General features: G+C 40.3%; 1 protein-coding gene across 4 annotated transcripts; it reads left to right on the top strand.

Moving 5' to 3' along the window:
- The first annotated feature begins 230 nt into the window (after nt 1-230).
- NUAK2 (NUAK family kinase 2) lies at nt 231-27,715 on the top strand. Of its 4 annotated transcripts, none has more exons than XM_039320537.1 (7): nt 231-628; nt 16,673-16,793; nt 18,362-18,513; nt 20,676-20,741; nt 21,992-22,111; nt 22,504-22,636; nt 24,471-27,715. In XM_039320537.1, exons 1-7 carry the CDS (start codon nt 419-421, stop codon nt 25,604-25,606), a joined length of 1,938 nt encoding a protein of 645 aa, XP_039176471.1. In that variant the 5' UTR covers nt 231-418; the 3' UTR covers nt 25,607-27,715. The 4 variants fall into 4 exon arrangements, with proteins under 4 accessions (XP_039176471.1, XP_039176481.1, XP_039176490.1 ...); XM_039320547.1 differs by lacking the exon at nt 231-628 and adding an exon at nt 1,278-1,540; XM_039320556.1 differs by lacking the exon at nt 231-628 and adding an exon at nt 12,626-12,680.
- The last annotated feature ends 121 nt before the right edge of the window (nt 27,716-27,836 follow it).

The raw sequence follows: 27,836 nt of genomic DNA, 5'->3' as shown, positions 1-27,836 counted from the left end.
GACCATCAAATTCTCCTCTTTCTTTTTACGTCTTGTGCGCATTAACATACCTGATGATATGCGTGCCAGGAAATAGGCCTCACTGAATTCCATCTCTTTTTTTTTATGTCTCTCACGTAGAGGTGTCTAGAAAAGAATGCACCTTCCTAATTTTGCCCCATTGTCTCCTCTGCAAAACTATCCCCAGCAGCCTTACCACCTCCGCGGCTCCCCCACTCCCTCAGGCGCGCAGCGACACCTTGCGAAATAGACGGGCACCCACGTGGGGCTGCGTAACCAATAGCTGCAGGAGGGAGGGTCAGAAGCGGGCAGGTTTGTAGCATTTATTGGCACTGGGTTGGCCGGCCGGCTCTAGGTTTCTAGTCGGCCGGCGATCGTTGAACTGGCGTTTCGGCTCCGCGGGGAGGCGGAGGTGGCCATGGAGCATGTCCCGCCTTCCGATGCTCCGGCGGTGGTCTCCCCGTTCAGAGATGGGCTTTTCCAGTTCCCTAAAGCGCCGATGAAAAAGCAAGCGGTAAAGCGGCACTACCACAAGCACAATCTGCGGCATCGCTACGAATTCCTGGAGACGTTGGGCAAAGGCACCTACGGCAAAGTGAAGAAGGCGAGGGAGCGATCCGGCAAGCTGGTAAGGGGAGCACACATGGTTTCCTTCCCACTTTCTCTCACCTGCTGCCTTTCGGCCGGGTCATCGGCCCGGCTTCCCCGTCCGGGGGTCGTGTTGGCAGGGGATGGTGGGTCGTGAGGTCCAAGCATAGCTTTAATGCGCCAGGTTAGAGAAGGCGACTGGTTTTATTGGACTACGGTATATTCGTGTGCGCCTATGGGTAAGCGGCCGGAGATTGAAACTGCGAGTGTGATCTGTGCATACATGCTCGCGTCTGCTGAGTTTTAGCCTTTTATTCCAGGAACCAGCGTGTAAGGTTGCTGCTGTTCGACTTGTTTGCAAGGCTAAGAAACTTTGCTTTTTCAGTAAACATGCATAAAGTCGCGCTAACAATATAGCAATCAGAAAGCTAGGCACATCGGATGTTTTTCAACTTTTACTTTTTTCTCTCTCTCATCTGACCCGAGTCAGAATCCTTTCCTTGTCTCCCTCTTACGGTTTTGTGTTATTTTTGGTACGGGTAACCTTAAGAAAATCTGCCGAGCGAAGCGTTCTTTTGAATTTTCCCGCATTTGCCTGCGTGTGTACTTGTAAGTGAAGGAAAGCTCGCTACCTTCAGTCTGCTGGCTTTCTCTTTTTATTGTCCTCCAGCTTGTTTAGCCATGTAACGGCAATTCCCCCCCCCCGCCGCGCGCGCGCGCGCGAGTGCGCGCCTTTCCTTAGCATTACAGAACGTTGTGGTTTCGCAGCCGTGGCTGATGATCCCTTGCAGCTGATGTAATGAGGGTTGATCTCTCCTCCTTCCGTTCTTTTTTTCCCCCTTCCCTGGGAAACAGCGCAGGGCTGACTGGCTGCTGTAGCTGGACTGGCAAAGCTAGTGACTGCAGAGTGCTTTTGGCTGGAAAAGGGGAGGCGTTTTGCTGCACAGTGAAAGTAATTAGGAACCTACACCCTGCAGGGTTTGCTGATGGTAGGGGGAGGCTAGCTGTCTAGCAAGAAAAAAAAAAAAAACAACGCAAAGCCGGCGAGAGAAAAGTGGGATTGCATAATGGTTAATTTAATTATTTTAATTATATTGCACACTAATTGTCATCCTATCGGCAGAAGAAAAAAATCCTGATTTTTTAATCTTTTTTTACAACAATGTATTAGATTAATCTGCAGTTCCATTTCAGATATTATCAATGCAGATCCCTGTTGACCCATGAGTGAGGTCTACATATTTCAGTTGGGTTAAATATGTCTCTGCTGGTAGCTTTAAGTGAATGTTTCCCTGTTTCTATTGAAGGGGATAAAGCTTAATTTCGGGTACATTTAAAATCTTAGGAGTCAACACTGACTTAAAGATGCACACAGGGACACACACATTAATTAATACAGCTTTTGTTAAGTTGGATCTCCACAATGGACTTTATAGCATTTGTTATGTAAGTGACCCAGCTTATTGGATAAGGAATTGGATTCTAAGTTAATGCAGTAGTGCAAAAAATAGCACAAAAATTGCATAGTGTGTTGAATCAAAATAGACTTTAGCAATGTGAATTAACATGCAGTGAGACAGGTCCATGCAAATTAAATGCAGTCTTGCAAGACTTCTCATGCCTCCTTTAAATCATTCTAGCTAGTGAGGAAAAGAGATAGGATTAAGGGCAATTACATCAGAGCAAGGGTGATAAGTTTAGAGCTCTCCTACAAAATTCCCTGCATGGTTTTTCTTTTTGATGATAGTGGGAAACTGTTTGTGAGCCAGTAGCCTTAGTGGACTGGGATTATGGGGGGGGGGGCTTTGGCAGAGCTGTAGGTGCTTCCCCTTTAAAAGAATGAGGAAAGATGGCCATCTTGTGCTTCTCCTTTATGTCCTCCACACTCTTCAACTTTTTAATGTCATTGATTTGGCATGAATTGCCTGCCTGTGTACTGTTTGCCTCTCTTGAAATACTAAAAGCTAATTTTATTGGCTGGAAGTTAAGGGGTGGGGAATGTACAGTATCCAGAAGAGCAAGATCCAAAGGTCTCTGATATCTTCCTTTTAACCTTGTTTTTCCTGTGTAAATTAGCATTGCTACAAGAATGTGCATTGGCTGGTTATGTAAGCACAGTGTAAATTTGCCCTAAAGCCTATGTCTTGGCTTTCGTTCAGTAGAATATACTGTAGTTTGTTGAAGGAACTTATCATAATGGTATTGTTTGTCTCTCCATAAACCCCTACATAAGATACATTGCTTAAGCAGGATTGGCAAAAGCCTAAAGTTTGGAAATAAATTATCTGTGGCAGCACCATTGGTTTGGAACATTAGTAAGCTGGGCTGATGTGGGGAATAGATAAACAGTTCGAGTCATGCTGACTGAAGTCACAGATCTTGTTTCTCTGTGAAAGAAGAGATTACATGTTTATACTAGCCTGAAAGAATAAATATTATAAGCTTACCAACAAAAATAGCAGGTAATACAACTTGACCCCTTTTTTTTACCATGCCCAGGTTAGTCAAACTTAAGTCCGCATACTCAATTTCATCCTAGTAAGCTACTTTTATCTCTTTCTTTTTCATTTATTAATATCAACCTTTCCTGAAAAGTATTCATAAGTTCAGAAGCTTGCTTGTTTTGTTACTACCACTAGGAATTCTATTGCTACTTGCACATTCAAGTCTTTAAGATCCACTAAGTTTCCAGTTTCTTGATCTAAACAACATTGATTATATTTATGGATAATGTGCTGTTTTAGTTTTAGTTTTTCTTAACAACCAGTTTGATAAAATTGTACTCGTAGTATGGGTCACCTTTTCTTTCTTTTCATGTTACTTTAAAAAAAAACAAGCTGTAACCAAATGTAAACTTCTAAAATGTGTGACATTCTTATTACAATTTGCAAACTTGAAACACTGTCAGTTTAAACAAATCTAGATCAGACCAGAGTCCAGCTTTGGTACTTAAGAATAAATCCCATTAAAAGAAACAAGGTCTGTTTTGAATTATATGTGTTCTCTGAAGTCATCTTGGAAAAAAACCTAAGCACTTGGATCTGGTAAGCACTTGAATGGAGACACTAGAGATCTATTCTAGTGCTTTAACCTAGACTTAGAAGTCAAACATTCTTGAAGCAGGCAATGACAAATCAATTCTGGGTTGTTGCCAAGAAAACTAGATGGAAGTTCTCAGTAATCCCCAGAAGCTTAGCTTGACTTGACTGAATCTTTATCCTTTCATTCCAAAGCTAGCATCTTGATAAATAGTCATATTGCAGCACAGTATAAGTGCTGCTAATCCTAATCATGCATTTCCTATCTTAATTTAAGCCATAGCTTGAATATCACTGTTACTTCTGCTTTCAGTTGAACAAGGTGTATATGATAACTGACACCTCTGTTTAGAGGATGCTTCTTGTTATTTATTGTATGGATCAACTTTCCTCAACCTACAAGTGGCAACTATGGCTAGGAGGGCCTTTGCACCACTTCATCTGATGAGTCAGTTGTGCCCCTCCTCAATTAGGCAGCTCTTCAAACACTCATATTATTGTCATTTTAGGATTCAACTGTTGCAACATGTTCCACAAGGGACTGCCCTTGAAGACCACTTGGAAGCATCAACTGGTCAAGAATACAATAGCGCAAGCAGTGGGGGTCTGTCTAGGCATGCTCGCATGACACCTTTGCTTCATGAGCTACACTGGTTGCCAGTATGTTTTTGAGTGTGATTCAAGGTGCTGGTTATCACCTGTAAAGCTCTGCATAGCATAGGAGAACTGATGTTATGTGAAGGGCTCACCATCTCCAATGGTGTCTGCCTGGCTGGTAAGAGCCATTAGAGTGGGCATTCTCTAGGTTTCCTTGATTAAATAGTGTCATCTTTCAAGACCCAGAAAGTAGATTCTTTGACACAGCACTTGAAAGCTTGTCCCCACAAAATCCAGATGGTTCCTACCATGATGACATTCCAGAAACCTTGAACACCTGCTTGTTTTCTCAGACCTTGGGGTAGGGTAGATGAACTCCTTATTAGATGTATTTGTTACATCTTCATATTTTATTTTATTTTTATTTATTTTTTATATTGTGAGCCACTCCAAAGTTGGTGTGGAGATGGGCAGTCCTGAAATCTAATCAGATAAATAATACTTGAAGGCTTTTGGAAGTATTGGAACTATAATTCCCAGAATTCTCTATCCTGGTTCAGTTAATTTAATCTTGGTGAATGGTCTTGTCGAATTACTTTCCTTTACTATGTTTAGATCTAGTTAGACTTTAAATAAATCCCAAAAAGTTTGCGCAGTGATGTATCTTATCAAACACAATGAATTTTATACTTACCAAAGCAGAGTAGAAGTAAAGACTTGAAATCAACATAGAATGTGGTATAGCTTGAACATTTAACCAACTTTTATACATTCATTTTTAAAAAAATGTTCTTACTTTCCATTGCTTTTTTAAAGCTATTAACTGCTGTAATGACCCTGAAATACTATGTAAAGAAATTTGAGTGCCTTCTTTTTTTCTGTTTGAAACTGGCATATGAAACTGCAGAGTGCATCTATGGTGAAGCTTATTGTCTTCTATTTCAGTTTATTATTTTGTATTTATAAGCTAGGGAGAGTAGCTTTTAGTCCTTGGCTCTCTGCCAGATCAAACTGTAGGTCTGGATTTCTATAGTTTTACTAACAGAATATAGTACTTACAATCAAGGGGTCGAGCTATGCAAGAAAGAAAGAGGATGATTTTCCTTAAAAAAAAAATAATCCACTCCCTTCCACCCCCCAAACCCAAGATAGTAGCAAATACAGGGGATTTTGACAATCAGATATAAACCATGATTTCTTAGGGATATGGCAATGTATAGAAATTGGAAATCATTCTAACACACCTGGCAAACCTTTATTATCTTTTGAAGATCTCTTTCTCAATAAAAGCATAATTAAAGTCAGATTTGAAATGAGCGCTGAGACCAAATTGTAACAGTAAAAAAAAAGCTGACTGGTGATAAAGACTGTCCACCTGCAATCATAATTTGCAGTGGTATTCTACAAAATGATTTTATATTCCAGCTAGTCTTTATGTAGAATATGGTGCTGATTGTCCTAAGGCCACTTTCTAATGTTCTAGCGGTGCGTAATCACACCCTCCATCTAGATTCAGATAGAGTAGATTCATTGAAAACCAGTAAAGGTATCTAATATTGATTATTCTTGCATATATATCATCAAACATAATACAATGCTTTTATCCTTGTTATTGTATGTGAGTTTTTCTAGGAACATATGTTTAATTTAGAGTTAAAAAGGAGCCATATGATTAGGACTGCATAGTTAAATACCATGTCAGGCAGGGAAACGAGATAGATACAAAGCATACAATTTGAATCTTAACAGCATATTGTATGTAACAGTAAAACTCCATGGGAATATATATATATATATATATATATATATATATATATATATATATATATATATATATATATATATATATATATATATTCTGAGATTTTCGCGGGTATTTGTATGTAGGTCTTTGGTTGTTCGGGTTTTCTCCTGCGTAAAATTGGAAGTGTCTTGGCGACGTTTCGACGAAGTCCCATTCGTCGAAACGTCGCCAAGACACTTCCAATTTTACGCGGGAGAAAACCCGAACAACCAAAGACATATATATATATATATATGTAATTTGTAATAGGAAAAGTAAAAACCAGTTTGTTAAACTATTGTCTCTTATATGTCAGATTACAGCTCTCACAATGTGCAACCAGTACAGCCTTAGAGCTGTGTTGGCTCAGGTTGATGAAAGCTGTATCCCAATGCATGTTGAAGATATCAGAATAGCCAATAAATATGAACAACTGGCTTTGCAGCTTGTAGCTTTTAAGATTGTCCTAATAAGACACAGAGCATAACTCAAGTGTATTTGTCCTTTTTTCTGGGCAGTTTTCATAGATGTGTCTCTTTTCTGAACAGATTGTGAGGGATGAATCTTGGAAAATGCACTGAGAATGAAGGTATGGTGGTGCTTCAGCATTAGCAGCTCTAACCACTTTAGGCATTCTTTCTAAATTTCAAGGGCGATTCTGCCTAGCTTTGAAGAAACATTTCAGACACATGCCTCTGGATCAGTTAGGAGTGCAGTTGGGGTTTAGGATGGGATGAGGACTTTTAAAGGTTAGAGAAGGCAGCTACTTGTTTACTAAGAAAGGCTTTGCCCACTAGTGACGCACATTCCAGAAACTTATCCAAATGATGAGGCAATGAAGTGGGAAGAACTGAAGATTGAACCCGTGAACCTAGGACAAAGGCCATTTAATGACTTATATTGTAGTTCTGCACGATATAAACCACAGAGAGAAGAGTTGCTGATCTACAAATATTTTGGACCACATTCTCAGAATCTCTGACACTGGAGATGCTACAGTGATGCAGTTCATTGCCCATGTGCTTATTGGTGTTGTGAATCAAAACCTTTGCAGGATGCTATTTCCAGACTTCTCTTGCACTAGTTTTTCATTTGTGTGTGTCTCTGCCCCATTCCCCTGGGAAATAAATTGACTCCTATAGTTTTTAAAACATTTTTAAATAAGACATGTTAATTAAATAGAACATTTAATCTAGAAGACATGAGATTGGGAAAGATTGACAAATTGTGAATGAAACAAAATCTGTAGGTAGAAAGCTTTTTCTCCAGTTTTTTTTCTCTTTTTTTATTATCTTTTGGGAGTTGCCAGCATAATTTTTTTTTTCTTTCAAAGCACCCAGAGTTCTTTCAAATGTTTTGTTGGCAGATTGTCTGTCTGTCTGTCTGTCTATCACATTTGGAACTGCCCATCTCTTTCACAGAGTGTACAGTGTTATATATTTTTTTTTGCAAGAAAGAAAATAAATTATGAAGTAGGAAATAATCATGCTCTAGAATTTATATTCCTTAATTACATTTCAGATATTGGGGAGAGTTCATCTCAGTTCTTGAAAGTATGGATCCTTACTTACCACTCACGCTAGGTGTGGTCCTCAATTTGCAGGGGGGGGGGGGAAGGAAGTTTATTCCTTGCACAGGCAGGCCTGCTACTAACCTCTTTGAACGTTTTGTTGCAAGAGATTATTCATGAAAGATAAATATATCTCTTGAGTTCATATAACTGGTTTATATTTTTGAGATATATCCTTTCCTTTAAAAAGCAACAGCACATCCTAAACAGGAAGGAAATGGTGATGATACAATGAGGGATCAGACAGTTCAAGGCTGTGGCCGCAATCCCGGTGTGATGATGCATGTGTGGCGAATGGCCAACCTCTTTTTTAGTTTAAAAATAATTGAAAGAATATACATGAAAAGGATATAAGAAAGATATAAAACATATTGGGAAATAGGATACCAATCATTATTCTTATTGAATTTTCAAATGAACATACTCTGTTAAGGCAATTCAAATCACTAAAAAAGCTATAAAACAGTAAGTAATACATTAGATAAATACTGAAAGTTATAGATCAAATGAAGACATCATACTTTCTGTAACAGAAGCTGAATTTTGCATGTAGCATAAATTTATATATAACATAATCAGCAACAGTTTTCAGTTAGGATTAAATTCTGTATCAGAGTAACATTTTATTCCTAAATCAGACCAGTATTCCGATTATCTAATTAGCTTTTCTTCCAAAGAAGGAATCGAAAGATTTTTTTTCTCCCAGTGGAAAAGTGGCCAACATTAATGTGTAAGTATTAGATGAATATATCTCCTCACTACTTAGCATTTTCTGAAAATAACTTCACATGAAGAATAATATTCATATTAGTACCAGGGCAAAGTCATATAGTTCTGTTTTGCTTATATTGAAACAAAAATAAATTATATCTGAGTAAACTGAATCTCAGGTGACTGATAAAACTATTTATTCTTTAGCAAGAAGAGGAAATGAATTTGCTTTTTAGAATTCCAAGTTAAGTTTCAGCTTAGCAGATTAACCATCTCTTCCATTCTACCACTAGTTGGGAGTCCAAATGATTTTGGACTCCCAACTGCAGGATATGCCTTAAATACACCATCTTTGGGAAGAGTTGAATGCTCTCTGCCCTCTTTCTCTTTCTCTCTCTTTATAGCAAAGAACGAATTTGAGTTCATTGTGGCTGGATAGGAGAGCTCTAACATTTCTGCCTTTGAGATGCAAGACTAGGCCTCCCTTTCCTTGTTGCCAGGATACTTAGTATTATGTGTCTTCCAGGATCCTTTTACAGGATTAATGCTGTTCCGCATTCTTGTCTGAGGGAGGATATGGAGGTTGTGCCGGATTCTGTTGAAAATTCAACCCAAGACATGCATTGTCTTCACAATCTCTTTGAAAGAGGATTAACTATATATATTCTTTAGCGTGCTCACTTTCCCTCTCCTCTCCTTCTTTTACTTGGAAAAGAATTTTCATAATAAAGCAATCTAAGCAGTCTTTTATAAAGTTTGCTTCTGCTGTTTCAGATTTGCAGAATTTTGACTAGCTGGCTATGTTGGAAGAATTTCTGTGTTCATTACTTTTTAAAAAATATTTGTCCAGAAGAGAAAATATTACCTGGAACTTTATGGCTTTATTTCAGTACCAAACTCTTTTTTTTTTAATCTGACCAAGTGACTTATTTTCAGCCATATGGATGGCTGAGAATAACAATGTTTTCATTTGCAGCAAATAAAACATTTAGAGCCATGTGCTTTGCTCAGTTCCATTCACTAGCTGTTTTATTACAAGAACTCTACCAAAACACCAATTCTTGCTCTGTATTAAGCTTTTGCAAAGTTGCTGCTTTGAAAAGAATCAAACAGATACTTTGTTTAAAGAGAAACAAAAGATGTTTAATTTAAAAATGAAAAGTCCTTTTTCTAAGAGGATCTTTAACCAAAATGTTTCAAGTGCCAGTGTGCTGACATCTTTGTGGTTAGCAGATACGTTTTTAAAAGGGGTTAAGAAAAGCAGGAATTTAACACTATACACATTTCTAAGCACTGAACCAATTCAATAAAAATGACCTAGAAAACCTTCAGATTGAGGCAGGGATAAATCACATAAATAAATAAAATAAAAAATAATAACATCATAGAATTCTCAAAATGTATGCTTCCAGATGGGGGATGTTAGTTATTCTGACAATGTACTGACATCATATATATATATATTTGCTCCCTTGTTCTTTTACTTAATGTTAGGTCTCAAAATAAAAGCAAAGTAAGAAACAGTTTTGGATAATGGTTAAGATGCTTGACTAGAAACTGAGAGACCATGAGTTCTAGGTTTGGATAGTCTAAATAAAAGAAGAAATAGGGGAGACATGATACCATAGCAGTATTCCAGTATTTGAGGGGCTGCCACAAAGAAGAGGGGGTCACGTTATTCTTCAAAGCACTAGAGGGAAGGACAAGAAACAATGGTTGGAAACTGATCATAGAGAGAAGCAACCTGGAATTAAGGAGAAACTTCCTGATAGTGAGGACAATTGACCAGTGGAACAACCTATCTCCAGAAATCATGGGCACTCCATCACTGGAGATTTTTAAGAAGAGACTAAACAGTCACTTCTCTGAGATGGTATGGGTTCTCCTGCTTGAGCAAGGGGCTGGACTAGAAGACCTCCAAGGTCCCTTCCAGATTCTACTCTACTCTACTCTACTCTACTCTACTCTACTCTACTCTACTCCTTTGGGCATGAAAGCCTGCTAAGTAAATTTGGGCCAATCACTCTTTCTCCATCAGGATGGATGTAGACTCCACTGATTGGGTAATTTAATCCCACCTGCTCAGACTAAGACAAAAAAACTCTGCCACGCCTCCTTCTGGGTGTGACTTCCCAGTTTTTGTCTTAGTCTCGTGCTCAGCAAGACGCTTTTCAGAAGGCTCCTAGCTAAGTTTGATTCTTTCCTTTTTTCTTTTAGGCTATTCAAATTAAAATTGGATACTTTAAATTCAAATTGATTAACAATTAGATTAATTTGGCTTCACTTCCAAATTAAGAGGATTGCGTTGGGGGGGATAGGGACTCTATCCTCCCTCCCCTGCAGCCCTTTGGGCTTTGAAAAGGAGGCTGCAGGCTTCGTTCTTTAGGGAGCTCCCGTTCTGACGATCTGTAGCCTCTTTGCGATTCCGCCAATTCAGCTGGGTAGCGGAGGTCGGCTTTTCAACTCGGAGACCTCCTGAGTGATTTACTTGCCTCGAGGCCTTGAGGGAGAATTCCTGACTGCAGCTTTATCTGGATCGCAGCAGGGGCTGCGCTACTAATCGCAAGTGCTTGGGGACTGGGGGAGGAATCCCAAATCAGCCTTGTATTCCCCTGCTGTGTAATTGATTCTCCTGTTTAAAATACAACAGGGTTTTGCTTCTCCAGGCCTTAAGGCCTGGCGGCCGCCATTTTGACCGCATGGTCTAGCGCGGCTGCTTCTAGAGGTCCCACGTGGCGGACGCCATTTTGGAGGCCTAATTGAAATTTTTGCATAATCATTGGCAGTTATTCCTGCATTATTGCAGACGCATAGTTGTTGCCTGTGTCACTTGGTCTGTGAGCAGACCTGTTCAGGGGGGAAGATATTTTTGTATCCACAGGAGTTGTGGTCAAACTTGAGGGGGCTACTTCAGGTGTGAGCCTTGGCTGCATTTGAGCAGACCAAGGTGTTATTAACTGGTCCTAAGGCCTAGAAGAGAAGAGCGAAGAGATTCCTTTATTGTCCACCTGTTTCTCAGTTTAGCCCGTGACCTTTTGTCACAAGGCCTGTACAGGCAGCATTAGAACACTGTCTGGCTGTTCTTGCCATTGCCTTCTGTTCAGAGCGAGGATCGGTTTTCCATCTCTGACTGTGATCTGCGTGTTGGGTTCCTCCCCCCATTTCTAGGTACTACTGTCCAGGAATACCTAGACAGCAATGGCAGACAGCTCCTCGCCCCAGGCTTCTCAATCTAGTGTCCCCCCCGCTCAAGCAAAGCGCAGATCTGAAGAATTGGACATGGGGGGGGAAGAAAAAAGCTAAAACCAAACATCTGTCTTCCAAAGATACTTCCAAATCAGCCGGGCGAGAGGCCACAAGGAGACACTTAGCATTGGAGAGAGAATTCTCCAAGGCACAAAGGCTCAGATCCAGTGGGACTGAAACGGTTTCCCCCGCCCCACTGGATACTCCTTTGACAGAACCTCAATTTGAATCATCTCAGGATGCCCCAAGACCTTGGTCTCCTCGGGGGGAAACCGAGCAGGTAGGTCCTCCTCGCTCCTCTCCTTCATCAGCACACCAACCACCTGAGACCAGGTGTGCCTCAACGGAGGTTGGGGTCAGTTCCAGGGACCAAGGGGAAATGTGGTCCCAGGCTCAATTCCAGGCCTTCATGCACCAAGCATTCAGGCAGTTTATGTCATCAACTGAGAGTAGCCAGGTGCAGTCCCATCCTACTCCTCCCGCATCTATTCCCCCACCTCTGGTGGAGCGTGATACTAGACCTAGCTCTGCTGTTTCGGAGACATCCTCACAATTAGGGGAGGAGGGATCAGTGGAACTGGGAGTTGCAGACACTCCCTTGTCTGAGGAGGAGGATCCAGCTCCTGAACAGGTGACCTCTTCCGGGCTTTTCGATCCGGCCATTTTTCGGTCACTCCTCGTAAGGGCTATTGACACGGTAAAACTTACCTCAGCCCAGGAGGAGACTCCTTCTTCCTCATCCAACCGGGAAGCCAACCCTCTGTTTGCGGAAAAGGTCAAGGAGGAACCGCAGATTCCATGCCCACTAGTCTTCAGGTCTACGGTGGAAAAGCAGTGGGCATCCCTTGCTACCACTCCTTCACAGAGCAGTTTAGACAAGAAACTTTACAATGTATCTTCTTCTTTCGCTTCTCTTCTAGAAGTCCCATCTGTAGACGCTCCGCTGACCTCTCTGTTCTCCAATACCGCCGTCCCGGGGGACATGGCTGAATTCTTGAAGGCAGAGGACAAAAAGTTCGAGTTCTCTTTTCGTAGAGCTCACCAATCTTCGGCTTGGGCCATAAGGGCGGCAACCTCATCCTCCTTCTTTGCACGCTCGGCAATTATGTGGTTGCAGGAACTCCAGACGCTCATTCCGCCGGATCAGGTCAGAGCGCACCAAACAATAGGGAAAATAGTGGCAGCATCCGAATACATTGCGGATGCATCCTTACACTCGGCTAGATGTTCAGCCAGATCCATTGCAGCCTCAGTGGCATCACGTAGGCTGCTCTGGTTGAAGCAATGGCGCACGGATTTAAAGGCAAAGTGGCGCTTAGCAACATCTAGGTACAGTGGCACCCACCTTTTTGGTCCGGTCCTAGAGCCTCATATCATTGAGGGCAAGGACAAGCGCAAGGCGCTGGCCCATCCCTCTAAAAAACCAGATAGACGGCCCCAACAGGACTTCCGTAGGCCATCATTCCGTCCCAGCGGTTCCTGGGATTGGAGACAGCCCTTTCGGGCAGGGCAGTCCTGGGATTGGCCCAGAGGCTCGCGATCCTATTCTTTCAGACAGGATCGGCAACAGGACCGCCAGAGTAGTGCAGCCAGGGGTCAGTTCCAGACCAAGCGTCCCTTCAGGGGATCAGGCAGTCGTCCTTACAGGCGGTCCAAGTGACGCCAAGGAGGACTACCCCATTGGGGGTCGACTGGCACTGTTTTACGACGTTTGGGAAAACACAACCACAGACGCCTGGGTCAGAGAGACCATAAGACAGGGTCTCTCCCTAGAGTTTCGATCTTCTCCCCCAGATCGTTTTATACAGTGCCCGGTTTCAAACAATACATCAAAAACACAACTAATCACAACAGCCATCGCTCATTTATTAGAGATCAGAGCCATAGAAAGGGTTCCTCAGGAACAGATCGGGGAAGGGTTCTACTCCATCCTGTTTGTAGTTCCCAAAGCCTCAGGCGGTTGGAGGGCGATACTGGACCTAAAGGGTCTAAATTTCTTCCTCATTTACAGGAGGTTCAAGATGCAGACCCTAAAGTCCATCTTGGCAAGTATCAGGAAGGGGGATTTCCTTTCCTCCATCGACCTGACAGAGGCTTACTTACACATTCCGATCATCCAGGAACACCGCAGGTTCCTGCGGTTCTGTTACGCACACAAACACTACCAGTACCGGGCTCTTCCCTTCGGCCTATCCTCGGCCCCGAGGGTCTTCACAAAAATCTTGGCCGTGCTGGCGGCTCATCTAAGGATGATACCCGTACGGGTACAGTGCTACCTGGACGACATACTGATACAGTCCAAATCTTTCCAATCAGGGCAGTCGGACCTGGCAATCACTATTCAAACACTTCAGGATCACGGGTTCTCCGTGAATTTCAAAAAGAGTCACATCACACCCACAAGACGTCTGCTCCATCTAGGAGCTCTGATAGATTCCAGCCTATGCAAGGTATATCTCTCCCAGGAGCGACAAGTCAGCATCCGGAAGCTGACACTGCAGATCCGAGGGGAAAAAAGAGTACCCCTGGTACAATTATCCCAACTCCTGGGGAAGATGGTCTCTTGCCTGGGCATCGTTCCTTGGGCCAGACTGCACTCCAGGAACCTCCAGTGGTTCCTTCTTCCTTTTCAGAAACGCAACATCAGCGCCTCCAACAGGAAGGTCAGGGTTCCCCATCACACTCTGTCCTCCCTCCTATGGTGGACCTCGTCCGCCTTGTCCAAGGGCACTCTGTTCAAGGAACCCACCAGGATCACCCTCACCACAGACGCCAGTCTGTTCAGTTGGGGCGGTCATATTCTGAACCACTTAGCCCAGGGTCAGTGGTCCAGTTCAGACCTGGCTCACAATATAAATTGGCTGGAGCTCAGGGCCATCCACCTGGCTCTCCAAAGATTCTCCCCCCTGGTATCAGGGAAACACGTATTAATCCTGACAGACAACATTGCGGCCAAAGCTCACGTAAACAAACAAGGGGGCACCCACTCTTGGGCACTCATGCAGGAAGCACAGGCCATAGGGCTGTGGGCAGAGTCCAACCTGAGGTCCATCAGGGCAGAGCACATATCGGGGGAGGCGAATCAACAGGCAGACTCCCTGAGCAGGGTCACAGTGGATCACTCAGAGTGGAAGCTAGACTCAATCCTATTCCAGGAAATATCACGCAGGTTCAGACAGCCCATTCTAGATCTCTTTGCCTCTCCGATCAATGCACAGCTCCCCAGATTTTTTACCAGGTTTCCGGCGAGGGGGGCGGAGGGAACGGACGCCCTCCGGAGCAGATGGCCGGAGGGCGTACTTTATGCATTCCCTCCTCTTCCACTAATACAAGCGACCATTCGCAAGCTCATCCAGGAACAGGCAGAGCTAATCTTAGTGGCTCCATTTTGGCCAAGACGCCCGTGGTTTGCCGACCTGGTGGACCTGTCAATTTCACCTCCATGGAAGATTCCCCCGGACCGAGTAGCTCTCAGCCAGGGGAACTCCAACATCCGGATCCACAGTGGCTCCAATTAGCTGCTTGGCACTTGAGCGGGAGAGTCTGACCAAACAGTCTTTCTCCTCTGGGGTTATTTCCATCATCCAGGCCTCGAGGCGTCCCTCAACGAACAGAATCTATGACGCCACTTGGAGAAGTTTTTGCTCTTGGTGTACCAAAAAGCGGCTTTCACCGCTTGCTGTCTCCATCCCAGACATATTAGATTACTTACTTGAGGGGTTAACTAGAGGTCTGTCAACCAGCACCATACGTAGGCAGATAGCAGCCTTGTCGACAGTTCTCACCTGTGACAACCAGGTTTCCCTGTCCCAACACCCAGCAGTCAGTGCCTTTCTCAAGGGTGCGGCCAATGTAGGGCCCCCCACGGTTCATCGTTATCCATCCTGGGACCTCTCTAAGGTGTTACAGGCTTTAACGTCCTCTCCATTTGAACCTCTGAAAGTTTGCTCCCTTCACTTCCTTACATTGAAGGTAGCCTTCCTAGTGGCCATCACGTCGGCCAGGAGGATTTCAGAATTGGCGGCCCTGTCGGTCAGGGAGGACTTGTGCATGTTCCATGAGGATAGAGTGGTCCTCAGGTTGGATCCTGCATTTGTTCCAAAGATCAATACAGGGTTTCACCGCTCGCAGGAACTAGTCCTTCCTAACTTCTGTCCTAACCCTTCCCATCATCTGGAGAGACGGTGGCATATGTTGGATGTGCGCAGGGCTCTGCGCCATTACATTAAACGAACCTCGACCTTCAGGAAGTCCGAGGCATTATTCGTGTCCTTTCAACCCTCAACTATGGGTCGGAAGGTCTCTTCTTCCACCATTGGGCGGTGGATAAGGATGTGTATTTCCAGGGCTTATATTTCCCAGTCCCTTCCGGTACCTTCACATATTACTGCTCACTCTACACGTAGTGCTGCTGTCTCAGCAGCTTGGTCTACCCAGGCATCACTCGAGGAGATTTGCAGGGCTGCGACATGGTCCTCTCCTTCCTCATTCATAAAACATTATAGGATAGATCAATTTGCAGCAGCTGAGGCTGCTTTCGGTAGGAGAGTCCTACAGCAAATAGTGGGTTCTCAGGGGTCACAAGCCTAGACTCCCTCCCTATAGGGACATGAGCAGCTTTGGTATGTCCCAATCAGTGGAGTCTACATCCATCCTGATGGAGAAAAGAGCGTTGTCTTACCTGAACGCTTTTTCTCAGCAGGATGGTGTAGACTCCACACCCACCCTGTTAGTGTTAGTCTAGGCCTGTGTCTTCCTTTTTTGTTTGGAGCCTTGCGTCTGGTAGCTTCGCCTCGACAAAAACTGGGAAGTCACACCCAGAAGGAGGCGTGGCAGAGTTTTTTTGTCTTAGTCTGAGCAGGTGGGATTAAATTACCCAATCAGTGGAGTCTACACCATCCTGCTGAGAAAAAGCGTTCAGGTAAGACAACGCTCTTTTCTCAGCCAAACTCACCTCACAGAATTGTTATAGTGGGCAAAATAGAAGGGAAAAGCATTACTGTGTGCACTACTTGGAGCTGTACACACTAAAGGTGGGATACAAATCTAATATTTTTTTTAAAAAAATCAAGTGTATTGATATGTTTTACATTCAGAAAGTTTGGTTCGCTCTTAATTTGGGGAAAACTGCATTTCCAGGTTGCTATCAAGTCTATCCGGAAAGATAAAATCAAGGATGAGCAGGATCTTCTCCACATCCGAAGGGAAATTGAAATCATGTCTTCTCTCAATCATCCCCACATCATTGCTGTTCATGAAGGTAAGAATTGTTTGTGTGCAGACTCAGTTTAAATTTATCTACTTGTTTTTCAGGCCTTTCACTATTCAGAAAGGGAGGAAATGGAATTCTAGAAATTGTAGCTGTTTTTAGGACAGGGTAGCTATTTCTAGCTCTATAGTTCAAAGCTGCTTAATGCAGCATTTGTAGAGTATGATTAGGTAGCTAAATCAAGATATTTTAGTGGAATAATTTATTTATACATGCTTTACTTTGAACAGGCCCAATTGCCAAAATTTCTAGGCAGATTATAATTTATTGAAGCAGAGCATTAAAGATTGACTCATCTGATCTGTGGCTTAATAAGACTGCCATGGTCTCTTGCATTTATGATGGTGGAAAGTTCTAAAAGAGACACTTGGCAAAGAACTTTCTTTCTTTTCTTTTCTTTTTTTTAGCTGTTGCATATTGGCACAAGCTGAAAATGTGGCAGTATAAAGTAAGAAAATATCTCAGGGCAATGCCCAGGAAGAGTTTAAACTGGTTTGGTCACTTTTGATTAGGAGGCCAATTATATAGTATGGGGAGGAAAAGAAATATCAAGATTTTCTCTTCAAGCAGTGCTGGCCATATTTTCAGTTTTTACACATAAATAAATGCTGTTCTTTGCTATTTAAACACAAGGGAAAAGGCTCATGAGATTCTGCTTGAAGTACAGCTGGATAAGCAAAACACGGCAACACTGAAAATTTCCCATTGCACTTTTCAGGACTCTCTATATTTGCTCCTTGTTTTTTCTTTCTTTCTTTTCTCTCTTTCCTTCTTTTGGTGTGTGTACAAAACAGCTTGTACATGTTCTGAACATCAGTTGATTCTTTTGATTTTGAGACTTTGAGTCTGGGTAGCTTCCTTGTTCGTTGTATTGTTCATTATATAGGTACTGTGTACCATATCATGAAGGCATGACTAGGTGAAAGATCTTGGAAGTGTTGTATGTTAAACAAGAAATAGAAAAGTTAACATTTCAAAAGTATCATTCTGATTATTGCAGGGGTGTCTGAGGATGTGATCAAAAAATCATGGTGGGTGGCCATGATTCTGCCATCAAAGCTTCACTCATTTTTTACATGCATTGCAACTGTCAGACATGAAAACTGGGCAGGGCATCTTAACTTCTTAACTATTATTGCTAGTATTGTAATTCAGAATCAACAAAGGCAACATAAGAATTGGTAAAAGAAATAGCCTGATCCTGGTCTAAAGTTAAACCATTATTATATTCAGTGATGAAAAGTGATTGTATCCATGTACTGATCCCTGCACATCTTTGGCAGGTGGTGTGGTCTGTGACTAAAATTTTGTTTTAGTTACAACTCATGATGTTTCCTAAGAGGAGAAATTCATTAAACTTAAATTTTACCTGCTACAGTACATACTGCACCATTTAAAACGGTTAAACTATCTGGCCATACATTTTCACAAATATACAAATTTGCAGGTCAGAACAGGAATTAAAGTGCCAGTTTTATTATTAGAAGAATTTGGCATTAAATATCTAGAATTCTTCTTTACAACTGTTCCTAACCTTTTCTCTGTTTTTGTTTGTATAGTATTTGAAAACAGTAGCAAGATTGTCATTGTGATGGAATATGCCAGCAAGGGAGATCTTTATGATTACATTAGTGAGCGCCAGAGATTGACGGAGCAGGAAGCTCGGCACTTCTTCAGGCAAGTGGTGTCGGCAATCTATTATTGTCATAAGGTTAGTGGAAAAAAATTTCTAAATATTTCAATTTATATTTTCAAATCCATGTTTTACATCTAGTTATTTAAGATGGTTGGAAGCCAAAATATAATTGCCTGGTTTAAATATTATCACAGTGGGGATGCATGAGTTTCCTGCAATCTATCAAAAGTACAATAAGGATTTTTTTTTCAGTTTTCTCTTATAGCATTGTAATGCTATATTAATTTAATATGGAACACATCTCTGTGGACTAATTAATATCGTTTTATGTATATGGACAACATAATTGAACTTTTTTCTCATCCCTAGCTTTCATAGAATGAGTTTTCTCATTCCATTATGGAGGATGTAAACATTAGAGGATGAATGTTTACCTCAAAGTGGAAAATAAATTGTGTATTAAGATTCCTGTTACATACAATAAATGTACAAACTGAGTTGATTGTAGTGATTGCTGAAATGTCCCATCTGGTCCTAGGGATGCAACTGTGAGATGCTACATTAGGAAACACATATCTAACAGTCAAAATTATTAGGTTGGGTGATTTTGGTCTGCTGGGTTTTGGGCACTACTTAAAGCAGTAGGCTTTCCCAATAAGGATAGTTAGAGTAGTATGAATTTCAAGTTTACCCTCAGGAAAATCATACTGGCATGACATTATAGTGGATTAAAACTTGATAATGTAAGTCTTTTTTTTTATTGAAAAGTTTTATACAGTATTCAATATCCCCAAACCCACCTACCCCTAATCCTCCCCCCACTTCCCAGAGCTGAGTACAAGGTTACAAATTAATAATCAAATTCTAATTAACATTACCCAACTATATAAGTAACCAAATCCTTAAAATACTTTAACTCCCATTTAAGATAAATATAAGCAAATTAAAACAAAAAGAATAATATAAACACGTCAATATTAATTAAACCATAATAATACCAAATCTAAAATGAGTTATACTATCAGTACTAATCTAAAATTTACTCATAAGCTAAATGAAACTTTTTAATCCCATATTTATTCTGAATATAATCTATCCATCTTCTCCAAACCGATAATGTAAGTCTTGACTCTTCCTTTACTTTACTTACAAAGAGAAAGAGAGCAGATAGCAAACCTTTCCATCATTGAGAATGAGCTCTCTTCAGGATAATGGAGCCTGAGCAATCTTCCTTAGAAAGAGTAACCTTGCAACAATCACATTAATTCCTTTACTTTCAAATTACATGCCCAAAATAAGTCACTTGTTATATTGGGAAGCACCTGCTTCCATTCATTTTATATTCAAAGCTTATGGCACTTGAAAGTCAAGGGGAAAGCTTAATGTAACAGACTAAGGTACAATTTGAACAACCTGCTACAAATACAGCTTGTCAGTCTGGAATTCTAGACATTTACTGGTCTTATTTTGCAAGCTTTGTTCTTGGAAGAGAGGGAAGAAATGTAGGTTTTAGAGTCCTTTCTCTATCTCGGGAAATAATGCTGGGGCTTTAGGAATGTTAAGGGCTGTAGATGGGCAGAGTCGGTGGGAACATACTGCATTCCTTTGCAACTAATTCCATTGTCTTAGGATATAGTTAGAAACTGATAACAACTTGCTCTTTGCAACAAAATGTACAAGTTAGGAAATTTGCATTTTGCCATATCACCCTATTAGGGGAATTCTCAGCAGCAAAAGGAAATATGTCACCAAAGCATCGTACAGGGATTATAGAGGGAGGGTTTTCCTTTGTTGTGATTTCATCTGCATTATCTAGCAACAAATGTGCAGAAGGTTCTACTCCCACTACTTCCACACAATTACACCTTCAACACATATTTTTTGCACAGAAAACCATAGATTTGAATTCAAACATCTTTATTTAGTGGTACAAAATAGTTCTTAGCAGGAGGCTTCTGGTGCTTTAGTTGTCATGTGTGAGTTGTGCTACTAAGACTGCAGGAATTCCATATTACTCTGCCTTCTTTACTTAGCATGCATACAACGTGTCTATGTTTCACTTACATCTCTACCTCTATCTGGTTTAATATTTTGCTTCATAAATAAATAAATCTTTAAGCAAATTACTAATATATGACACACAGCTAGATGGGATGAACTGAGATAGCTTTCCAGCATGTCTTTGTTTCCTCTTTTAACAGGAAAAAATAAACAAGCTTCTGTTTTTTTCCCAACAGAATGGAATTGTTCATAGAGATCTGAAATTAGAAAATATTCTTTTGGATACAAATGGAAACATCAAGGTAAGTTGGAATTGGCATGAAATAGCATTTGAGCACTTCTTTCCTATGGTAATTATTGGAGAACTTAAAACACGATCAAGGGCAATTTGAAGTAGCAATTTTGAAATGTTTGGATAGTATGTGATGAATTTCCATCCTTCCCATCCCCCTCCACAAATGCAGGTAATTATATTGGCAGAATGAATTTTAGTGGAAATGTTGGTATGTTAAGGCTTCCAGTGTGAAAATGTTTTAAATCATCTTAGAGTTTGCATGACATCATTGCAGATTAGGCTAGTTAGGCAACAAGACTGAACATTTAAGTTCCCTTATTTTGTGGAATTCAAAACATGACTAAGTTTCACAAGCAGTCAGCTTTAGAAGTGGCTACTTTCAGCAAGGTTGATACATTCTCTGCCTTCAAGCTTCAGCCACTTTATCCACTGACATCTATTAGATTTCAGAGTTTCAGAAGGGAAATATGAGTCCTGCCTTTTTTAATATCGTCAAAAAACTAAAAGATGCTGTTATCTAAACCCTTGTGTGTGGGTTACCTGGCTCCTTTAACAAGAAAAAGACAGTTAAAAACAACTAGTTGCCAAAAAGTTTAGCTTATCTTCTGTTCTGCTAAACAAGAAGATTGATAATGAAGAATTAAAATATTCTTGGCAAAACAGAATACAAAAAGAAAATGATGTGATTTGTTTAAGAAAAAGGAAGCAACATTTGTGGGACAATGAAAGGAGCCTTTGAAAACATTTTTTTAGTGGGGGAAAACACTAAAGTGACCTTATTTTATTTTTGCTGCCATTCAATTATGAAAAGCAGATGATTTTATTTATCAAATTTATACTCCATCCATCTTGCTTTCTCATTGTCGAGGGAAGGAGAGCTAGTGTGATCCACCTATCTTTGCTATTTATCTGAAGGGAAAAGGAGTAGCTAGACATTTGTGACAAATATTTTCAAGCCTGACTAAAAGACCACCATACATATTTACCAAGGTAAACTCTAAGTACAAGGTGCTTGTACTAGGTAAACTGTAAGTACAAGGTGCTTGTTCTGTTGCCGAATTTAGCATTTGGACAACTCTAAATCTAGGGCCAGAGAGCTTGTGTTTATGTGAACAATGCAGGAAACTAAAAGACTTTCTGTAAAAGTACAATTGATTTGGGGTTGAAAAATAAAACTTGTTCTAAAGGAAGTCCTTGCTATTTGTTTTCTGGTAGTATTAAACAGCATTAATCTGAGATTATTCTTTTTTATCATAGATTGCAGACTTTGGCCTTTCCAATGTTTTCCAACAAGATAGGCTTCTTCAAACATTCTGTGGCAGTCCCCTCTATGCATCTCCTGAGATAGTTAACGGAAGGCCTTACAAAGGACCTGAGGTAAGAGAACTGATAAAATACATTTTTTTCCAGTACTAGAGAAGCATTTGGACTATTAATAATAGTCCGACCGCAAAACACATAGCAAAAATTCCTGGCTTTTCCTATTGAATACTTAATTGTTGCTAGATTATGCACCTGGTTGTGCATATTGTGTTTATTAAGCCTCGGATGTTTTAAGAGCAAACTGATGGCCAGAAACTACTGTGCAGTTTACAGCCAACGTACACTCTGAGAGAATGACATTGTTGTTTTATTGACAGTGATTAGGCCAAGACATTCTTATTTGCACTTCCTGATGCTTATAGCTGTTGCCAACATAAAGATCAAGGAAGAGTTTTATTCCTTGGGTAGACAGATTGCAAGTTAACAGTTGGCTTTTATATCTGCAGGTTGACAGCTGGTCTCTTGGTGTTCTTCTCTATATTTTGATCCATGGCACAATGCCATTTGATAGCCATGATTATAAGACACTGGTAAAACAGATTACAAGAGGAGATTATAAAGAGCCCACCAAACTTTCAGGTAAGTGGAAACTGGATGAGGGGTATTCTCCCTAGGGAATATTTCCACTCTATTTTTATTAATCACTCACCACTTTGAGTACTGTTTTTATTGCAGTAATAAAATTGAATATTTTTCCAAGTCTTACATTTCTATTTCATATAATTCTAGGAAGAACTGAAAACAAGATATTAAAATAGTTGGCAGAGAAAACTTTATGATTCAAAAAGGCCAAGGATTAAGTGTAATAAAAAAATGAGGTAGATTGGCAGTACCACCTTTCAAACTGTATTATCCAGCCAGCTGCTTAACTTGGATTACAGATTAGTTTTTGCCATTTTATGGCTGGATTGCTTATGTGGAAGGGGTAGCTCTTCAGATGCTTTGCATAAATATCATCCTAGAGGAATTACAAAAACAAATTAGAATACTCAAAGACTTGACTGAATTTGAAAAACACAAAATTCAGAACATTTGTTGGGACTTATTTACAAACTGCTGATGAAATACTGTATGACTGAATTTAAATAGAATAATTGACATGCTGCTGTGGGGATCACAGGGGCAAATAAATACTAAGTTCACCAAGAATATTCCATTTAGTGAAAATTAGTACAAGATATTATATTGATGGTGTAGTACTGATTGTTAAAATAGCTAACTCATTTTCTAAAAAATATTGTAAATGCAATAATCAGGTCAGACAATTTTTCATATTTGATGCCCACACTGTAAAACCCAAGAGTCCTGGAAGCTGATTTTATGTACGTTGGGGGAAAAAATGTAAAGGTTGAAATTACTTGCCAATCATTTATTTCTTTGCTAAACATTAGCAAACCATGTAATCTCACAAAATATATCAAGTCGGTTTTATAAAAGATAGCTGCCAGGATGTTTTATGCTTTCCACTGGAAATCAATTATAATTCCTTCCATAGAACTGGTAATGTTATGGCAAATTAAGTAGTAGGAATAGGCATCAGGGTAAAAAAATCTCATATCTAAAAAACAGATATTTCTGAATTGTAATTCTACATATAGGCTTGTATAATATTCAGAGTGATTTTCTCTTTACGAAGGCTTTAATATCTAAGTTTTAATTTGATGAATAAGGAGAGAGTTCCAAGACAAAAATCTGTGCATTCTTATTTTACTTATAATTGCCGATTGTGCAAACTGATTATCACCTTTTCTTAAACTACAACAAATGATCTCTTCTTCCTATATCCTATCTTATCTAGAAACAAATCCTTAAAACCTCACCATTCAGTTGTGATCAGCAAAAGTTGATTAAAGGTTACCAGAGATAACATATCAATTTTAATCTTGATCAAACAAACCAACATTATATTCCTTCCTTTTACTTTTAATAATCTTGATTTTAGCCTCTTCAAATTATATTCTAGAACTTGATTTGTTTCCATTTTATTGTTCCTTCTAACAAAATTCTTCAAAGCTTTAGCAAGCTTCCTTTGAAAATATATCATTCCATCATAATCATCAGCTCTGCTTTAGCTCAGAGCAATTTCTAATTTGTCATTTCTTCTAAGAAAAATTTTGCATAGTAGGTTAACAGTAAAACAGTTTTAAGGGAGGCATGGACTGGACAGCCATGTTTGGGAGGCTTTAATTTGAATTCTTGCACTGAGCAGAAGGCTAGGCTTGATGTCCTGAATTACCCCTTTCTGTGAATGTGAGGTCTATAAAAATATATTCTTATATTTGCAGCTTTAGAGTAACTGATGGATATCAGATCCAGGTCATTAACTGAAATAAGACCTTTTCCTCTTGTACTAAAATTAGAAAGTTCTGCAAAATGAAGCATGTACAACTCATATGATTTCTTTGGTTTGCAGATGCCTGTGGCTTGATCCGATGGATGCTAATGGTGAATCCAGAACGCCGAGCTACCGTTGAGGACATAGCCAGCCATTGGTGGATCAACTGGGGTTACAAAGTACCAGTTGGGGAACAGGAGTCCTTGCGAGAGGATGAATCTCCATTGGCTACTGTTGCAGATTGGCTTCGCCGCTCCTCCAGGCCTTTGTTTGAAAATGGCTCCAAGATGCGCTGCTTCTTTAAACAACATATCCCTGGTGTCACGTTGGAAAAGCAGCGTTCACTCAAAAAGTCCAAAAAGGAGAATGACGTGTCTCATGCTGTGCAAGAAACAGGCTTAGCACCAGAGAACCAATCCAAATCAATCCTAAAGAGACCTAAAGGCATATTGAAAAAGAGAAACTCTTGTGAGAAGTCCCAGGGTCCTTCAACTGTGGTAGCTCCTCTTGATATGCAGAAAGAAGACAATACTAGACCTGCAGTTGAGCTAGCTTGTGTCCTGTCTTCCAGATCCTTGGCCTGCAATACAGAGGATGTTGTAGCTGTCCCTCCAGTGCCCAAGAAAGGAATTCTGAAAAAGACACCGAAGAGAGAGTCTGGCTATTACTCATCTTCAGAGCGTAGTGAATTTGTAGATGTTTTAGACTCTGAAAACATAGACCTCAATTCCAGTGTCTTTGTGGGCACTCCCTCCTCCTCTCAGAACTCCAGTGGCAATCAGGCCAGACGGAAAGGTATTTTGAAACATAATGGCAAGTATTCCTCCAGCAGCACCGAGTCAGACGATGTGCCTGACAAAGTCCTCCCAACATTCCCTGAGGTGATCTTGCCCAAGCTGTCCCTAGCCTCTCGCATTTGCCCATCCAGCGCTGTGAGTGAAGATAGCATCCTTTCCACAGAATCCTTTGACCAGCTTGATTTGCCTGATCGAATGCCAGGAAGTGGAGGGGTCTCCATGCGTGGCTCTGTCTCTGCAGATGACCTCTTGCAGCTGGAGGAGGGAGATGGGGAAACCAAAGGCCGCCGACTCCGACGCTGGACAGTGACTCAGTGCCAAAAACCCCTTGCAGACAGTTGTTTCTCTCTGGCAGACTGTGATAATGTTACTGAAGTCTACAAACGGGCTGTGACTATCAGCATGAAACTAAGTTGATGGACTCATTGCCAATAAGGACCACTGACACATGTTTGCTAATCGTGGCAAACATGTTATACAGCCGAGATTCTGGCATTCTCCAAACAATTTGCACTTCCCATTCAGATAGATAAAGAACTAAAGGAGCAGTCTTTGTCTTCACCCTGACAGGGTTGGGAGGCTATTTATTTTTACATATTCCTTGTTTCTTTGATGATGTAAAGGAGCATTTACATTCTTATCATTGCCTGTAAAATGGTGCAACAGGGTATGGATGTGTGTTTGGAGAGAAAAAAATATGTTGATAGAAGGGCAGTAGCTGTAGTAAAAAAGTAAAACAGTGTAATGGGCCTCGAATAATAGGGGGAGGGGAGAATGAGAAGGCATCTGTTCTCTACAGAATAATGGGCTAAAAGGGATGCACTTTTTTATTCTCTCAATACCATCAACAAAGAAATACTGAACTGGAATCACGAGCAGCTAATTCTATAACATTCTCCTGAACAGCCTTTATCTCTCCAAATAGACCTTGATGATCATCTCTAATCTTAGTGACTGGAGTAATGATTTTATTTGCACTGTGTTTCTTTAATTGCACAAAGAAGAGAATGTGTTAGAAATGCCTCTGAAGGGAAAAAAGATTAAAGCAAGGTACTTGGAAAGGATCAACTAAGGATTCAACTTCTGGCTTATTGGAGGGTATCTGCACTACATATTATTTAGAATTCCAATATACTTGGATTGAAAAGGCAGAGAAAATGGGCTCACTAAAAACATTCAGTTAAGAAACAAAACATTTGATAAAATGTAGAACAGTTTTCTCCAGTAGCTTCCTCTTGTTAGACTACAATTCCCATAATCTTCAATCAATATAGACATTCTGGCTGAGGAAAATGGAAGTGAAGGCCCAACATATATGGAGGGAATCATGCAGGAAAGACTGACTTGTTAGAAGTTAGATGTTCTGGTAAAGTCTGGATATAGTAAAGGAACAGAAAAGTTCAAAATTCTATTCTCATTTTTGTTTTGTTTTACTTTTTAGAATACTAGAAAGACCCTTTGTTTTGACCTTGATTTAAAAAGTAACTAAAATATGGCACATTTTTCATTCCTGCCAAAAAAGAATGCAAAATATAACTGCTGTAACCCAACTATGTTGTAAAGTGAATTTTCCTGTAGCTTTCAAATAGACACTTGTGTTTCCAGAAATGTGTACATGTATAGCTAATTAGGACTGAAGGAGAATATGCAATCTAAAAGGTCAAGATAATGAGGGCCAGATGAAAATTGTTTAATGGGGAAATAGATGTTTGTGAATAGTAAAGCATAGCAAGTTTTTTAATAAGTGAGTATCAAGTCCTTCCAAATACAATAAGTACAGTTGCCTTTGAAAAGATGTTAGGCTATGATTTGAAGCTCAAAAGATGCTTACTTAACATAGGAAGACACCTTTCTTTGAACTTCCTGATGTTCTCCACATGTCCCAGAGGGTCTTTTTGTTGTTCAAGTGGCCCTCCTGAGAGTTACTGGAAAGAAGGAAAGGGCAGAAAGTCTCATTCTGGGGGAGGGGTTGTCTCCTAAAAATTAGCCTATTTTAGAAATCCAGTCCTTATATTTTCTCTGAATGCCTGTGCCTTCTATATCTGGGTTGAAAAAATCAGTATGATTGCTAAATGACATTGGAAAAACAGGAAAACAAATGTCTTTATTTTCTAATTATTTCTGGATTTTAGTGGAAGGATAAATCTGGTTCTGTTGTCAAAATAGTGAAATCATTGTTTTTAAGTTTTGTTTTGTTTTTTTTAAAAAAATACTGCCTTTTTGACCAATATGTACTTGACAGAAATTTTTAAAAAATAAATAAGGTATTTTTTTAAAGGCAATATAGTGAATTCATAATCAGAAGGTGAGCTGCAAAACATGTCCATATTGTAGCATTTGGATTCTAAGTACCAGTTGCCGTATCTTGCCATGTATTTTCTGGATTAAACTTCAAAGTACTGTGTTATAAAGTATTGTTCTTCCATCCAAAGAAGATACATTTCTAGAAAAGTGGGACCAGAACTTTTTGTCTGCTCATAAATTGATGCAATGGTTACACAAGAAATAATAATAAACAATAATAAGGAATTGTGTGCTTATGTTGACAGTTACTGTTTCCATTGTTTCCTGCCCAGGCCAGTCTCTTCAGACGTACCTGTGAAGGGGGCAGGGTTCAAAGAGGAAAGATAGCAAATATAATATTTTG

This window comes from Crotalus tigris, unplaced genomic scaffold (assembly GCF_016545835.1).
Source record: "Crotalus tigris isolate CLP2741 ecotype Arizona unplaced genomic scaffold, ASM1654583v1 scf7180000017605.3043972, whole genome shotgun sequence".
In the NCBI taxonomy this organism is placed as follows: Eukaryota; Metazoa; Chordata; class Lepidosauria; order Squamata; family Viperidae; genus Crotalus; species Crotalus tigris.
The sequence above is the reverse complement of the archived record's forward strand: the minus strand, read 5'-3'. Positions and strand labels throughout refer to the sequence as shown.